We start from the raw sequence: 17,609 nt of genomic DNA on the forward strand, positions 1-17,609 counted from the left end.
CCAGAAGTCTTCACCGGCACTGGCAATGTCGACGTCGATGAGTGGCTGTCAATGTACCAGCGCATCGCTAAGAGTTACAGGTGAGACCCAAAACTTATGCTGGCGAAGATAATATTTTACCTGGGGGACACCGCAAAGGCGTGGTTTGAGACGCATGAAGCCGAACTGACAAGACAACTGTAAAGAGAAGCTATGAGATTTTTTTTGAGAAACCAACAGGACGCCAAGCAGAAGCCCAGAAGAAGCTCGCGTCTCGTACCCAGATGTCCACCAAATTGTACATTTCCTACATTCAGGATGTCCTGGCACTTTGCCGGAAAGCCAATGAGAACATGTCGGAGACAAATAAGGTCGAAAACATCATGAAGGGCATTGCCGATGATGCGTTCAACTTTTTGTTATGCAAAAGCTGCTCAACAGTTGACTCCCTCATCAAAGAGTGCCACATCTTTGAGCAAGCAAAAGCCAAGCGCTTCGACCGGATTCCTAATACAGCTCCAACCTCGTCCTGTAATGAACCAGCACTGCTGCATCAACCAGCATCACCAAGTTTGACACAAGCCATACGTCGCAAACTTGAATCTATGGCTCCGTACTCTCATGATCCTCACACGCATGACAACTTGACAATCTTGCTGATTCAAGCTGTTGTTCACCAAGAAATTGCGAATATGGACACACCATCCGCCAGTGGCCCATGTCTCACTGCGACTGCCTCGATCGTTGCCTCTGCTACGTCCCGACAGTATTCCGCGAACCGCAAACCGGTACCGAAACTCATCTGAGTGGTGAATGTCGGATGACAGACCAATCTGCTTTGTGTGCTCCCGGATTGGCCATATCTCCCGCCACTGCTGTAGCTACTGGAATTCATCGCCTCGACCATGTACTGACCGTTGTTTCGAGCGCTCAGCTCTTTCTCTGTCGCCACACGCCGAATCATCCTATGCTGACCCTGCCGCTCTTCCCTGGTTCGTCACTAGCCGTTCGTCCTCTCTGCAGTGCCGTCAGTCCCGTTTGGGTACATCTCGGCGACCCCCATCTGCATACTACCCAGAGCGTTCCTTTGGGAAACTAACCAATGCAGCCCCGAAGGTGCGTTGATGACTGTGATCGCAAAACCTCTATTAACCCTCGCTCATAAATGAAACCTGATCAAAGTTTTTGTTGATCATGTGCCCGTTAAAGCCCTCTTTGACACTGGAGCTCAGGTGTCAGTCATGCGCTGTGACCTTGGAGCCGTCCTTGCAAAGTGCTAATGCCCGCCGAATAGCCTGTCCTACGAGTAGCCAACGGCAGCACAACTGCAATCATGGGAATGTGCACCGCTCGTATGACCACTGCCGACCGCTCAACGTTAGTTCTGTTCACGGTACTTGCCGAGTGCCCTCACGAGGTAATTCTCCGAATGGACTTTTTGACTGTTCACTCTGCGCTTATCGACTATTCAACCGAGTTTCTAAAGCTTGAGCTACCTCAGTGCAGTGCCGACGCCTGCATAGGTGTCCATCCCCGACTTCGTTCCCCTGACTATTTGGCTGCAACTTGGCGCTGCGACTTATGTCCCCATGTCGCCTTGCCCACCACTTCAGAATGGTACTTATGTCGTGTCTCCACTTTAGGCTGTCACACTAGAATGTCAAATAGCTCTCCCTGGCTCCATCATTACGCTCATCAACAACCTCGCTTGGCTTGCTCTCCTGAACTTTGGCTCGTCACCACAAGAATTGCCTGAGGGTGTCTCTCTTGCCGTGTTGTCCCCTTTGGACGACTCCGGAGTATGTGATCTAAGCCAGGAACAATCATCAGCGTTTGCTCAACCTTCAGCTCTGACGACACCATCTAATGAGAAGTTCAACAAAATGATAGCTCCTGACCTACGACCTACTTATGCTAATGCCCTTCGTCGTGTTCTGATGACTTACGAAGACATATTGGATTTCGACAGCCACCCGCTAGGTCGAACCTACATCGTTACTCATCTGATCCACACTGGTGATGCTTCGCCCATCCATAGGCGTCCCTATCGTGTATCGGGGGCAGAACGTCACGTCATACAAACAAAAGGTGAGAAAATGCTGTCCAAGAATCTTATCGAGCCCTCCTTCAGTCCATAGGCGTCCTCTGTCATTTTAGAAAAGAAGGACAATACTTGAAGGTTCTGCATTGATTATTGTCATCTGAACAAGATCAGGAAAAAGAATGTTTACCTGCTTCCCCGTATTGACGACGCACTAGACTGCTTATGCGGTGCCAGTTATTTCTGTTTCGTCGATTTACGATCTGGCTACTGGCAAATTGCAGTCGATGACAGAGATCACGAGAAAACAGCATTTGTCACTCCAGACAGTCTCTAGCAATTCAAAGTGATGCCTTTTGGTTTATGTAATGCCCCGGCCACCTTCGAACGCATGATGGACTCTCTTCTACGGGGTTTTAAATGGTCCACATGCTTGTGTTTTCTCGACCATGTTATTGTTTTTTCACCGACGTTCGACAGCCACCTCTATCGGCTCTCGGCCATTTTTGACGTCTTCTGACGAGCAGGCTTACAGCTGAATTCTGCAAAAGGTCATTTCGGCCATCGTCAATTACACGTCCTCATCCCCTGGTGGACGCTACTGCCATACACCTTGATCCCGACAAAGTGTGTGCAGTCCGCGAGTTTTCAACTCCTTGTACCCCTTCTCATGACCGAAGTTTTCTGGGGCTGTGTTCTTATTTCAGACGATTTATTGAGAACTTCACCGAAAACGCTAGTCCTCTCACCAATATTTCTAAAAAAGACAGCCCTTTCAGTGGGGGACCTGAGCAAGTTCAAGCATTTTCCACGCTTACGAGTCTCCTTATGAATCCACCCGTTCGGGGTTATTTTGACTTATCTGCATAGAGAGAAGTCCGTACGGATGCAAGTGGCCATGGTATTGGTGCTATTTTGTCCCAGCGACAAGGAGAGCTCAATCCTGTGATCGGTTAGGCCAGCCGCCTTTTTTCAGCCTCGAAGCACAATTACTCGATCACAGAATGTGAATGCCTAGCCCTTACCTGAGCAATAGCCAAGTTTCGCCCATATTTGTTTGGACGGCATTTCACTGTTATAACAGACCATCATGCCTTATGTTGGCTCTCCTTACTCAAAGATCCTATGAGACACCTCGGTCGCTGGGCTTTACACCTCCAAAAATACACATTTTCTGTGTCCCACAAGTCTGGACGGCTACACAAGGATGCCGACTGCCTCTCCCGCTATTCCGTCAACCCACCTGACACTACCAAAACTGATTCAGATACCTGTATTTTGTCGCTTAGCAATTTGGTGCACATCACTAATGAGCAGTGCCATGACCCATATTTGCAATACCTTATACAATGCCTCACTTCAACACCACGGGACAGCGCCCTCCGTATGTTTGTTCTGCATGACGGTACTTTATATTGATGCTATACGACACCCCATGATGCTGTACTGCTTCTCGTTGTTCCCCAGCATTCGCGACCAACTATTCTCATGCAATTACACGATGCTCTCACTGCTGGCTATTTGGGTGTTTACCGAACTTACGATCGTGTGCGCAGACGTTTCTTCTGGCCTGGCTTATACTGCTTGGTACGGCGCTACATCGCTTTCTGTGAACTCTGCCAACGCCGCAGAAAACCTTCTTTTTCTCCTGCTGGGTACCTTCAGCCCATATCTATCCCCAGCAAACCATTCTTTCGTGTTATTTGGACCTGCTTGGTCCTTTCCCGACGTCTTCTGTGGGTAACAAGTAGGTGGCCATAGCGACTGATTATACGACACGTTATGCCATTACGCGAGCCCTTCCTGCCAGCTGTGCAACCGATGTCACTGGCTTTCTTCTCCATCAAGTCATCTTAAACTATGGTGCCCTGCGTCAGCTACTGACCGACCGAGGTCGATGTTTCCTTTCGAAAGTTGTCGATCACCTTCTCCGTTCTTGTGCAACGTCTCACAAGTTCAGCATCACTTATCATCCGCAAACAAATAAACTTACTGAGCGCTTGAATCCTACACTCACGGACATGTTATTTATGTACGTGCCTGAGAACCACCTGGATTGGGACTGCATGTTATCATTCCTGACATTTGTCTACAATTCGTCACGTCATGACATTACTGATTATTCTTCTCTTGTCTGCTGTATGCCCGTGACCTGCTCTTGCCTCTCGATTCGCTACTTCCTTCCGAAGCAAACTCTACCACATACTACGCTCATTACATTATCGTTAGCACAGCTAGAACCTGTCGCGTTGCTCGGGATTAACTCCTGGCATCTCAGGCCAACCAAGAACGCCATTACAACAGTCACCACCGCGGTGTGTGTTTCAACCCAGGCTCCCTGGTCTTGCTCTGGCTGCCTTCGCATCGCGTTGGCTTGAGTGAAAAACTCCTGCTATGTTACGTCGGGCCTTACCGAGCTCTTCGCAGAGTTACCGAAGTCGCATACGAGATCTTGCTGCTAACCCCCAAGCCTTCATCCACCTCACCAGCTACTGAGACAGTGCATGTCTCCAGACTCAAGTCCTACGTCACGTTCACCGATCCAATCCACCGAGACTTTGCTTTTGCAGCCGCGAGTTAATTTTGTGTAGGTGTTGGTGCCAGTGTCGACTAGAGGACCCTTCTAGCCATTGAAGAGGTTGAAGTGTCTCGGGCCCAGAACCGATTGTGTCGCACTTGCCTGAGGCCGTATGCAACTTCAACTGCAACTGTACGTGTATCAATATTTTGCACCAACACAATGAATAGTGTACCACAAAGGCTAAAGTGGTTGAAACAGGCCAGTGCTTGGTACTGTCCATGCATTATTAGTACTGCAACGTATGAGAACACTCTTGAACATATGAGAAGAGAAGCTTTGTGACCAAAATGCGGTTGGCAGTGAAATATAGTCACCATATTTAAGACCGAAGCAAGCATCAGAAAAATATTTAGTATAGGATCCAGCTGAAAACCTACTGTCTCTTCTGTGGGAGACTTCAATTCAACTTGTCAAAGCTGTATGCAAAATGCCGGAATCACTACCATATCATTCGAAGTGGCTTTGCTATGTAAAAACTGTAATATTGTACAAAAATTCATGATCTTAATGTCTGTCTTCATAACGATTTGAACATGTAGGAACAAAGCCGCGAATTGAGCCACTTGGTAAACGATTGAGAATGAAAGGCTGCTGTAAATAAAACCAACAAAGAAAAACAAAATGATACATTTATTCTCAAGCGGGCTTTAATATTTTTGGGGTTTAATGCTCTAAAACCATGATATAAGTATGAGGAATCTCATAGGTAAGGGCTCCTCGATTAGCCGAGGTTTTTTAATGTGAACCTAGATATAAGTAGGTGGTCCTCAACCATTTCCGCCACCACTAGAAATGCAGCACCCGTGGCCGAGATTTGATCCTGCTACCATCAGGTCAGCAGTCGAGTCGGCAGTCGACATTATGGCCACTGAGGAACCAGTTTTGTCCTGTCATCTTTTATTGTAATAACAATATAGGAATCATATAGACACTTTCGGCTGATTTTTGCCGTCACCATTAGGAAAAATATTGTCCGATGTGCGGAACCGAAAGGGTGATGCCTTGCTCCACAGCATGTGGCGTTCAGAGCCGTGCCATGAAAATTCAACTTCGGTTTGATTTCAGGGAACATGCGTGCTCGTAGTGGTGGTTGTGTATCCTAAAATCTGGTGGAAATAAGTGAAGTTCCCGTAGATGTCCACATTTATTGTCTTTCACAAGTCTTTATAAAAAACAGAAATCTCAATAAATGGTGAACAAATACTTGTTTTGTTTATAGGTCTTCATTTGCTACTTTAAATCGGACCAAGTGCAGAAACTGGCTGACTTGTGTTCATAGCGCTTGCCTCCGCTCGTCCTTGTCACTTACTCAGCTTTATCACAAGTCAGATCACCCCCGGTTATGTCGTGCGGTTGGCATCCTGTGCTTGTCTCAGCTTTGCACTGCTGCAACCAAATTGCTTATTATTGAATTTTAGCAAGTTTTCTCACAAAAAAATATCTCAGCGTAACCCCCTCCCCAGAAACTGATTGTACGCTCAATTTGAAAACGATAAATAGAAATATTTGGTGCCTTGGCCGAATGTGATTAACAACATACCACCAGCACTGACTAGCACTGAATAAAGGGTGCTAATTTGGGCTAGTACAAAATAAGTGGCCTCTAATGTTGGCAATATATATAACTAAATAATTGGTAGTGTTGGTTACAATGATTACTTATGTTGATTAAGCGATGGCTTGACATAGGTTTTGTTTCAAGTAGAATAATGTAGACAGTCCACTGGAACGGAAGCAACATTCCGTTTATTAAATCGCAATCCACTGCTACTCTCCGAAACAACCTCAGTTAGATCTGCCTTATCTGTGTTATTTTAATGTTCTTACACTTCTCCTCTTTGTCTGTCTGACTGTCTCTCTGTATGTGTGTCTGTCTGTCTGTTTAACTCAGTGGCTCACTCAATAATAACTGACTCGGTCACTAGCTCACTTATCCCTCACTCGCTCAATAAATCAGTCTCTCACTCATGGGACACTGGCACGAAACACTAGGCAAGAATACGTAATATCTTCACCAATACTATTTAACCTCTCCACAAACTCTGTACATATAAAAACTGGCAGATTCCACGTGCAGTGGGAATCGATTATATGTGAAGCGCGATTAGGAAAGATTGATATGTCGCTTTAAAATCAGCACAACATTACGAGGTGGGGGTAATTGATGCCAACATGACTTCCGTGTCATGACTCTCATGTTTTGATGTGTCGTTTACCTTCGTCATCTACTCACGTCACGTGATACCAAATTTAGTATATGTGGAGCTAGTGAAATGGACGCTAGCACGCTATTGGCGAAATATATGGTCATGTTCTTGCATGACACGCGTGTCACAATTATCATGTTTGAACCCGTCATATACTTCATCATCCTTTGACGTCATGTAATACCAAATTTGGTATATGTGGAGCTAGCAATACAGCCGTGAGCATGTCATGAAAGGCCCAATATACTCCAATGTAGCGTTGACGCACGTGCACACTTGGCACAGTGACGCTATAAGCTAGCGAAACGCGAGCACTGTACAGTCTGGCGCCCAGCGTGACCGGCGCGACCAGCATCCGTTGGCGTGGCCCGACGGCAACCAGCGTGAAATTCGCGCGGATGCGTTACGCAGACAACACTGCGTCCCTCCTGTTTTCATGACGGAGGGACGCCGGACGCGCTGAAATGCACATGCGTGCCTGGGAGTATATGGCAGGACCCGCACCTGGCATCGCAATGCTGGCGTAACACGACGAAATGAACGCCTGCGAGCACGCGCACCACCTCGCATCGAAATGGATTGGCACCTTGACTGTGGGATGTAGTGATGTTCTCACTTGACATGAATCTCATGATTATCATGTTTGCACCAGTCACATACCTTCATCATTTATTGATGTCACCTACTACCGAATTTGGCATATGTGAAGCTAGCGAAACAACCGCGAGCGCATCATGAGTGTGGAATGTAGTCATGTTGTTACATGACACGCATGTCTTGATTATCATATTTGCATGTGTCATTTACCTACGACGTCCGTTCGCGTCGCGTAATACCGAGTTTCTACACGTGAAGCCAGCAAAGCAGCCACGAGCGCATCATGAGCATAGCATGTAGTCATGTTGTTACATGACAGCATCGCATGTTTATCATGTTTGCACCAGCCTTATACCTTTGTCATACATTCACGTTCCGTAATACCATATTTGGTATATGTGACGCTAGCGAAAAGGCCGCGAGCGCATCATGAGTGGGGCGTGTAGTCATGTTGGTACATGACACGCATGTCATGATCGTCATGTTAGGGTCTGTCGCTTGTGTTCGCCATGCAATCATGTCATACCATACCATTTTGCAGCATGCCATTTGAACGAAACCATCGCAAGAGCTGCAGGGCCGAGAAAGGCAAATCATGGCATTCATGACATAAATGTCATTATTTTCATGTCATGACTAGTCAAATATGTTCTTCATACAGTCATGTTATGGCATACCAAGTTTGGTATCGATACCATTATCGAAATTGCCAGGAGAGCTAAAAGTTGTAGGCGGCTAGATAGATCGATAGATAGATACGCTCAAAGTCGCCGAAGTTCGTTAAGAAATGCTTTGCATTTAATATCTATCTATCTATCTATCTATCTATCTATCTATCTATCTATCTATCTATCTATCTATCTATCTATCTATCTATCTATCTATCTATCTATCTATCTATCTATCTATCTATCTGTCTGTCTGTCTGTCTGTCTGTCTGTCTGTCTGTCTGTCTGTCTGTCTGTCTGTCTGTCTGTCTGTCTAATCTAATCTTTAACTCTCATGCTCATTCACCCATTTCCTTTTCCTATCTGGTGGGCTGGACAGGACGGAACCATTGAAAGGGTCACGTACCCTCGCTTTGTTGAGGCTGGCCTCGTCTCGCGTCCTGTAAGTGCCCGGGGCACCTCCTCTTCGTCGGCAGCAGCCACGGCGGGCATACCCACCGTAAGCATGATGGCGCCGTCGTCTGCCCGGGTGGGCCGCCAACACCAGAGCACCTGACAGACGCCCGGTGGTGGAGCACAGGCCTCACAGGCTGCACATCAACACCACCTCCACCACCATCACCACCACGGCGTACACCAGCACCATCACCAGCACCCGCCGCAGGGTGGTGCGGGACCTTCGGGAGTATGAGACGCATAAAAGACGATGTAGCAACATAGCTATCTGACCTAGTTGGAATCGGTTCGCACTCACAAAGTGCAAAAATGCAAGCGGGTGAACCATCAGTACACACGGGACAAGGGTTTTCCATCAACTAGTTTTATTGCCAGAAAATGCAGACTTGTAGTTGCAATTCAAGACCTCACATGTGGTCTAGAAGAGGCCTGGCAAGTGGTTCATCCACTGCCTCGTATGGCATGGTCCCGCAGTTGTCGAAACAGATATAACGCAAGATTAACCATCCTCAGAACCAGGGTCAAATAACGGAGGTCTAAAATAATATAAACTGCAGTAATTATAAAGATCTAATTGCCACAATTTATCAAAAATCATTAAAACAACTCGTGAAACGTGCAGTTGATACCCGCTCAGCGCTGTGGAAGGCACCACCGTCTCCAAAAGGGCGCAATCGCCAAGGAGGGGGCAAACGCCAAGAGAACCACAGGGTTGCCCCTTGGTGCGCATGACGTAAATTTAAAGGTAGTGGAATTGCAATCAGATCAGGATTTAGAACAACACTAATACCCATGCAAGAAGGTAATTGTTTATTCAAACAACCGTGCAAAGCGTTTTTCGTACATCAGTGCACATAGCAAACACGTGAAAAGATATTACAATCACAAAAACGCCGGCTTTAGTGATCTCTATTTCTTCTATACAGCAATTTTAGGGTGACTCACACAGTCGTGCTTTTCCCCATGGAAGATTGACTAAGCCTGTTTTATTTCACAGCGCAAAGATGATTGTGTGAGTCATCCTTCCTTTGCCATGTCAAAGAGGCATCACTACTGTCTGCGTTTTCTTTATTGAATTTGGCATGTCATTTCAAGTGTTTTATTAACGGTGGTAAACATAGAAAAGAACACGAAAAAGAAGTACACGACATAAACTGAGCAGCTCTGAGCAGCTCTGAACAGTTCTGTTTGCACGAGAAGTCTGAGTGTTCTGGTAACAAAATCAGTTCGAAAGTGCTGTCCTGTGTGTAACCCTGCTTCACCCTCATTTTTTTCGCGCTTCGTAAGAACGAAAAGAAGACAACCAGTTGCGTCCTTTCTTCAGCCCACGATGCTCATGCAAGATAAACGGAAACATGCGGACAGGAGACGAGCCGTGAATCGAAACTATGTGCGTGTGTGTGCATCATTGTCGTCGTCATTGTGAAAATTCTGGAGCCTCGGAAAAGTGGTTGCTTGTCATCTTCGAGTTGAGCAGTTGACGTGGGGGACGTGGTCCAAAAAGGGGGGTCATTCTCACCGCAATGGTAATGTTCGATGATTGTTTTCTCGTGCTGCAGTTGAAAATTGTTACGTTTTTATAGAATCACCCCGACGGTTCGCCACCCTTCACCATGATCATAACAATCAGCGATCTTTGTTCTAAGGCTTTAGCACTGAAGTTTGTTACCTTTAGTCGCTTTCAACATTTGGAGCAGCAAACGTTTTGGTTTGGCTATCTTCTTATTTGTGGTCACGCTATCAGTAGAAAAGCGCAAGCGCTAATGAACGTTAGGAAACATGAAACGTGTTTCGGTATCAGTAGGCCTGCCTCACTTGCGTACTTTGCAAGCATTTGTCCTAGTTTAAGCACACAGTTCTTAGTTGCATGAGTAGGTTTATTCGACACAAACAAAGAGCAAAGGTAAACATTATTTCAAAATAAAATCCCAAATTAGAGAAAGAGCTTTAGATGGAAAAGCAAAATGTTTATTGTTTTTGCTGCAAATTCTGCTTTTACACAACTTAAGATTATGGAAGAAACGAGCATTTCTCCCCTTTGTGATAAAAAAACACAACATAATTCTCTCCAACATATTACACAGGATCATGTTTGCCTGCTTTTCATACAAGCACAACTTAGACATGAGGACAAGAGCACTTTAAATCTTAAGCAAAATTTAATAAGCTCGAACGAGTCACGGTTGTACGTATTGAAGAGTTATACATAATGTCTTTGTCACACATTGAACTACTGATCGGAATTAGGCTTCATCGAGGTCAAATTTCATAACTGTGAGTAGCTATACTTCCTGCAGTTCACGTAAAAGAGCCAATCATGATCACGAAAACTTCATCCGGATCAGACTCGATCGCGATCAAAAGCGATTGTGTGACATGAGTATCAGCAGTGTACGGAGACAGGAACTGTGAAAACTTTTTTTGGTCAAAGTGAAAACTCTTGACTTAATGCAACAATAACTTATCATGTAGAATTATTTCACTTGTTGGAACTTTTTTTCTATTTTGGGAAGCTTTCAGTGAGCTTAAACTCGTAATACAAATGTTTATCAGAGGGTACATCAGAGGTTTTCAACGAGTGGTAAAAACTAGAAAAATATAGACACGCTAGTATTGGCACTGTAGCCTTTGTAGGTACTTGCAGGTTCATTGGTATAGGCATTATGCGGAAAAAACAAAAAATAATGGTGAGATATTATCTTACAGAAATACTTGAAGACCAAACATAAATTATTGTCTTTGCTAATTCAGAATGAAATTTTGGTCTCCTTATCTAGGACTAATGTATTTATTTAGGTATGAATTCCGAGTCCACAGCAAAGCTATTTATTACGAATACATAGCAAGAAGGACTCCCACATTAGAAGCGTTTTGATATTTTTTGCGAAACACACAATGCAGGTTATTAATTTCATGTTTACACTGAAGGATATCATCATTTCTATAGATTTTCATTTGGGTGTGCTTTATATAGGTAGCTTCCAGAAAGAGAGTGTGATGATTCATTTCGAAGTGTCATTCATGACACTTAGGTGAAAATTCCTCTCTAATATGTAAAAACTATTTTTGGTAAGTTCTGATCGTACAGCTAATGCTGATGAAGTACTTGCCGTCAGGTAGTCTTCAACTTAATGCAATTGTCCAAGTACAGCACCTAATTTTGCTAAAAATACTTAATCCAACTGGACGTGGTCTTGATTGCATTATGTTTGCAATGTACTTTCATGCAAACATTGCCTCAAAGTGCAATGAAACTGCCCTGACTTGCTGATGCGTGCAACTATTTGCAGGAGGCAGAGCTGTTGCAAAAGCAGGCACATCTGAGGCTAGGTACATTACGTCCACGCTTTAAGCTAATTAAGTAGCAGTTATGCTGAACAATTTTATCACGGCTCTTTAGAACTTGAGTTACGTGCACAGTTTCTTTTTTTAGAGAGTACGAGTATGATTGAGACAGTATTAATCGGCAGTAGTACAATCCTTTTGTACACTTTCTCTTATTAGAAGTAATGAAACCAAGAGCACTGATACTTTTAATACATTCACATGCTAGGACAGAGTGTCAGAATTCTACTACTTCTTTAAAGCGGGTTGCAGCGTAAATGAAAAGTTCGCCGATCAGCACTTTTCGGAAAACGTTCGCTATTAGCGTTTTTCAAAGTCGTTCAGTGATCGCATAAACTGCCATTTAAACCTTCTGGATGCAAATATCTTTTTCTGATTTTAATTACTGTTTCGGTCCTGTTCATGTTAGACAGTTCCACTAGTTGTTCATTGTTGCATGAGCGTACGAATTTTAGTTTTTTTTCGCTTATCCTCTCCACAACATCAGGCTTTGGTACATTGTACGAGATTTTTCCGAGGGTTACCTTTTTTGAGTGTCAACATCTTTACAACGGCTCGACGCTGGAACAAGTTGAAGACACCACTGGAAGAGACGGCCATGCTATTTTTCTTCTATAACTGGATTCAGTGGGAAGTTCAAGGGTGCGCCGCTTCAGCACCGGAAGTGTGTGCAAAGTTGCTCAAAAGGACGCCGACAGACTTGTGTGCGTTCAGACAGTGTGCTTCTGTAGTGAGAGAGAGAAAGAGAGAGAGAGATATATGTTCGTGGCCACATGTTGGCCTTTCGGTGGAATGCACGAGTTCGTACTGCCGAGCCCGATCAGTGTGGGGAAGCAATGTGGTTTGGACTCGAAAGCGTGTTGGAAACAGCACAGATACAACAGCAGCATTATATTTTTCTTCTTGGTGAACGAGCCCTGTTCTTGACTATGGCTGGGCCGCTTGCTCGTGTCTGCGTCCGCATTATTTCGTGCCCATTGCGCGGCTCTATTAACCATGACATTCTGGGTGTGTTAAGCTCCCTCGGGCTGGGATATGCAGACCAAGTGTTCCATGATTAAGCTGATTTTCGTTTCTACCTATAACATTGGCTTAAAACCAAAGACTGGAATCCCAAACTTTCCGGTACGTATCCGGTAACTGGGTAAAGTATGTAGTACAATCACCTAGGTTACTGTATGGGTGTATTGATAAGGCATTGCAGTACTAAAAGCGTGCAAGGCAGGGACAGATAAGAGACTTGAGACACAAATTCTACCAGTACCTCTAGCTGTATTCATTTCAGTTGTGAGTAAAGTACTTTTTGAAAGCCTGTAAAATTTAGCTGATAAATATCCACAAGGGTACTTAGAGGTTGTGCCATGAATAGAGTTAACAAAAAATTTTCAGAGCACAAAAAAGAGCAAATAAAATCACTGTTTAAAGAATAGTTTAACAATGCAGAGCTATTTAGAGTTAGGCTGCTTATCTGTGGTTAGAAGCAGACAACTATTCTGAAAGGTTTGCTTCTGTCATGCCCTCAATAGTCCTCTTTGCAGACCTATGAAAGATACAACAAAAATGAGCTGGTATGTAGTAACGAGTCCCACAAAGCGCTTGTCTGTGTACTCTCTGAGTGTGTGTAATTTTTAGCACTTGTTTTATTATGAACCTTTACCAACACGCCCAACTGGCAGTCATCCATAACAAGAGTTTCACTAAGTATTAAGTCACGGGCTTCGGAAGTTCAGTAGCGAAATAAAAAACTTTAGTCACGCGAACACAGCAAACGGCTCTACCGTAAGACCTCGCCAAGGAAAGAAAAAAAACCTCTGCTGCCTTTGGTGACGCGGTATCTCGTGTGAAATGTTACGAACCTTTGCAGTTTCTTCAGTTCTATTTTCCTCTTCCTATTTTCAACGAGCTATAACTGCCAAAGAAAAAAAAAATGTGCAGCGACGAACTCTCGGTGAATATAAGAGGAGGAATACACACAAAGCCATACAACCATGACGAAGCTCAAGTATATGTCGTTGTCTTATTATATACAGTATTTATGAGGTAGGCATAGTTGTACAGAAGATAAAGAAGCCTATGGCTCTCTATACATGATATACAAGCTATATATAAAAGTATATAAATATACATATATAGATATATACAGAAGACACGGAAAGTATGTATACTATGCGTTTTACTTAAGAGCATACATGACAGCTGAAACGATGCACTCAAGTATGTTTGTTTCCCGACACATCTTCGTATGGGACGACTTCAGTAGTAGGATCAATGACCACGAAATTGCGCGCCTCTTAGTTCCGGCAGCCTTTTGTCTCCTCACATTTTATCAAGGCCTGCGTTGCACTACTAACCCTTGTTCGCCCTGTACGTACACAGCCACGTCAATGCATTTTCGTTACATCACTCTAAAGGCTTGACGACATCCACCCTACAACACAAAATTAGCGAACGCTTGTGCATCGATGCTGGGCGATAAATGATTCGCTATGTTATCATTTATTTTAGGCCTATTCTTTCTCATTTCTTCACTGTGGTACTGCGGTTAGCCAGTTGTAAAATATTTATGGAACGACGACGCTTACAGTGGCACATTTACAATCACAAACATTTGCACACACGCATATGTCTGTCTGAAGGGAAGAAAGGTTATAAGAAAAATCATTCTGTAAGGACAGAAGCACTTGAACATGTCGTCTTTCACTGGCTTTACACGGCTCCGTGTTCCCTGGCCTGTTTTCTGGGCCTGCTAGCAATGTGAATATGTAGATAATATGTCTTCTAGCTGATGTGGAAAAGATGTTACGCCAGGGTTGCCCATACCCTACCGCCTGCCACTGTCACCGCAGCTTCGTAAGCCTTGCCGTGTTCCTTTAACAATGCCTTGCACGTGATGCGTCAGCATTCGAACTGATAAACGTCGAGCTGTTATGGTGTGACCGATCATTATCGTCAACTTGGCAAATCGCGGAATAGAACAAAATGTTTCATGTGTTCGATGTCAAAAAAGTGATATACTGAATTTTACAGTCAGTGGTGTGAAGTCAGTATAGCAAAGTCTGATGCGTCAAGAACGTCATGCACATTACACGAAATGAATCTCATGCAAATTAGATATTCGTTACTACAAGTGTATAACCATTGAAACATTCTAACAATAAATCAGTGACGGTCACATCTTAACATCACATTTGATGCTGATGTGGTATCACTGGAAGGTATTTGCATTGTTTGGCTCCAGGAGGAAAGGGTATGTTGTTTTGTCCTATTGTTGAATACTTGCAGGGCTCAACGACTCAAGAATGATTATTTCATTACTGGGTCTATGTTTTCATTATGTGAACCATTTTGACTTACAATATTTTCTTGTTTCCGTTGGATCATCTCACCTTATATAATGCTTTCGCGAATACCTTATTCTGTTGACAGTAAAAAAAAAAGTGCTTTATTGCACAAATTGCTGTCGCTACTCAGCAACCACTTCTTTCCCGTGTGGTCTAATGCATTTTTGTTACTGCAGCAGTCTTTCGGATTCCTTTAAAGAAACAGAACATTGGGCGCTCAATTACTTTTATGTGTTAAACTTGAACTGAAAGTTTTTTTTCTAAAGCCGAATAGCCTGCTTACTTGTTCATGTTAATGTAGTTTTCTGACAATGTTGTAATGCCACTTGCTTGTTGATGTTGCCTGTCGTTGTTTTGCACAGTGTTAATTACTGTCCAGCCAGCTGCCTCAGGATTTGATTGCTTGCACCTGACTTTATAGTGCCTTCATGAGGTTAATGTGTGCCCTTCCTGCATTGATGGATGTACTTAAAGTGTATATCTTAGTGCACTTCATGTGATCTTACTTTTTGAATGCACTGATATTGTTTGGTAAAAGATTAGAGAATATTTTATCCTTCCCTGCAATACAGACAATTTATAGGGCATTAGTAAAAGCAGCAGCTATGGGTTCACAGCAATAGAAGCAAAAATAAAATGTAGTCATAATAAAGGATGCCAAGCTAATGATAAGCATGGCATGATAAATTAAGGCAAAAAATATTGGTCTTAATATGCAATGTTAACTACCACATACAGTGGTTAAAAACTACTGCATGTGGTATTAATTGTAGCAAAAACGTCATCTGGAGGCAGAAAGGAGCCATAAGTTTCACTAAAATAAGTATTTATGTAGCCGTTGTTTGTGACATTCAGGCTATGAAGGAAGACTTCAGTCTTAGTATGGTATACAAGTCTATATCAGCGATTGAAGGTACCCTAGGATAAAGGTACGAAAAGTTTAAATATACCCTCAGTCAATTAAACTACATGCTATAAAATTTTTTCATTGGCAATACAATATAACTATTAGTATTACTGCATTATAGCTTCGAAGTAGCAAAACAGATCTGTATTATAACATGGTTGTATCTTAAACTAAGTGACTTTGTTGTATCTATGGTTAGCTGTAAACATACCTTGAACTCTGTCAGCACGGCCATACAAGTTTCGTTTATTTCGTTATATGAGATATGTTATATCCACATTCGGTATCGTGGGTACATTCCACGAAAACCGCGTGACGGCGAATAAAGTCTGGTGCAGGCCACACTGCCAGTCCTGCTTTGGTTAATAGCTATCCCTCGTGCATTAAAACATGCATTGAGCATCAGCTGTACAGAAACGCAAGTACTGCCATGTATCCGTGTTGAAAAAAAAATGTTCTGTACATATGTACGGGGCGTCGTCGTTGTTGGAGTGCGCTCTCCATAATTGCAAGTGTCTGAGACGTATATTGTCCAAGAGTCATTGTTGGTACTGTATTCATTCTCTTGTAGTCGTCTGAGATGAGAGAGAGAGCATGTTGAAACTTTGAATAATACTTTTTTTCGATCTTGGCCACGTATTTGCACAGCTCACCTTTGTTTACGCATGTTGTTCAGGTGCGTAGAGAGGTGGGGTACTTGTTGAATGGTAACACATTGCAGAAGCTGTCGGCTCGTCTGTCTTCCCGGGAGGAATGAAAAAAAAATGGATTTGTGATAGACACGGTGAGGTTATGGAAAGCAGTGGATCAGTGGCTGTATTCAGGCAGAATCACTATACATCTCACAGATGTCAAGTATCAACTTGGCTCACTTATGAATGCTCTTTAATTTGTGCGGTAATTACAAGACAGCAGCTGCGAGGATTCATATTGTTTCGGCTGACTGCAACTGGGCATAGTGGGACATACCCAAAAAGAACCCCTCAAACTGAGAGTGAAGAAGTGGACATTTACTGAAATGTTGGGAAATATGCATAATCAAGACAGGATGCCGTAAGTTACTGAAAATAACCACACATCGAATAATGGTGATAGCATTTTTCTTTTAGGCTGTTACATATTAGGCAGACACCACGTTTTTGTTATATTACACATGAGCATGGCAAATTAAAATGCCAGACTAATAGAAAATGCAGTGATGGGAGAAGGAGTATTCACATTGGGTAAGCGTAATAGACATACTTGTGTATCAGATAACCAGGTACTCACAAAAATCACAACTTGCTGCATTCAGGAGATCTGCAGATCATTGAAAAATATTTATGGCTTAAAAGCAATTTACCGAGTTCATCGCATTGATGCAAATAGAGCTCATTCAGTCACAAAAAGCTTAGTTGGAGTAAATCGCCGCTCTCATATTTCACTGCAGGCTTCCATTGAGTGTGAAAACGTGCATTTCCAAAAGTTCAATGCGAACGCAACTTGTT

At 43.4% G+C, this 17,609-nt stretch overlaps 1 protein-coding gene across 6 annotated transcripts in view; it reads left to right on the top strand.

Moving 5' to 3' along the window:
* Positions 1–17,609, top strand: part of LOC119165318 (TNF receptor-associated factor 5) — a 45,659-nt gene that overhangs the window by 15,894 nt on the left and 12,156 nt on the right. Inside the window, exon 11 of one of the 6 annotated variants that reach the window (XM_037417499.2) lies at positions 8,453–16,592. The exons of the other annotated variants lie outside the window; for them this stretch is intronic. Coding sequence (XP_037273396.1) covers positions 8,453–8,629 — 177 coding nt within the window. The 3' untranslated portion in view covers positions 8,630–16,592. Of the gene's footprint in view, positions 1–8,452; positions 16,593–17,609 lie in introns of those variants that run through there. 6 annotated transcript variants of the gene reach the window in all.

Source organism: Rhipicephalus microplus, chromosome 8 (assembly GCF_043290135.1).
Source record: "Rhipicephalus microplus isolate Deutch F79 chromosome 8, USDA_Rmic, whole genome shotgun sequence".
Classification (NCBI taxonomy): Eukaryota; Metazoa; Arthropoda; class Arachnida; order Ixodida; family Ixodidae; genus Rhipicephalus; species Rhipicephalus microplus.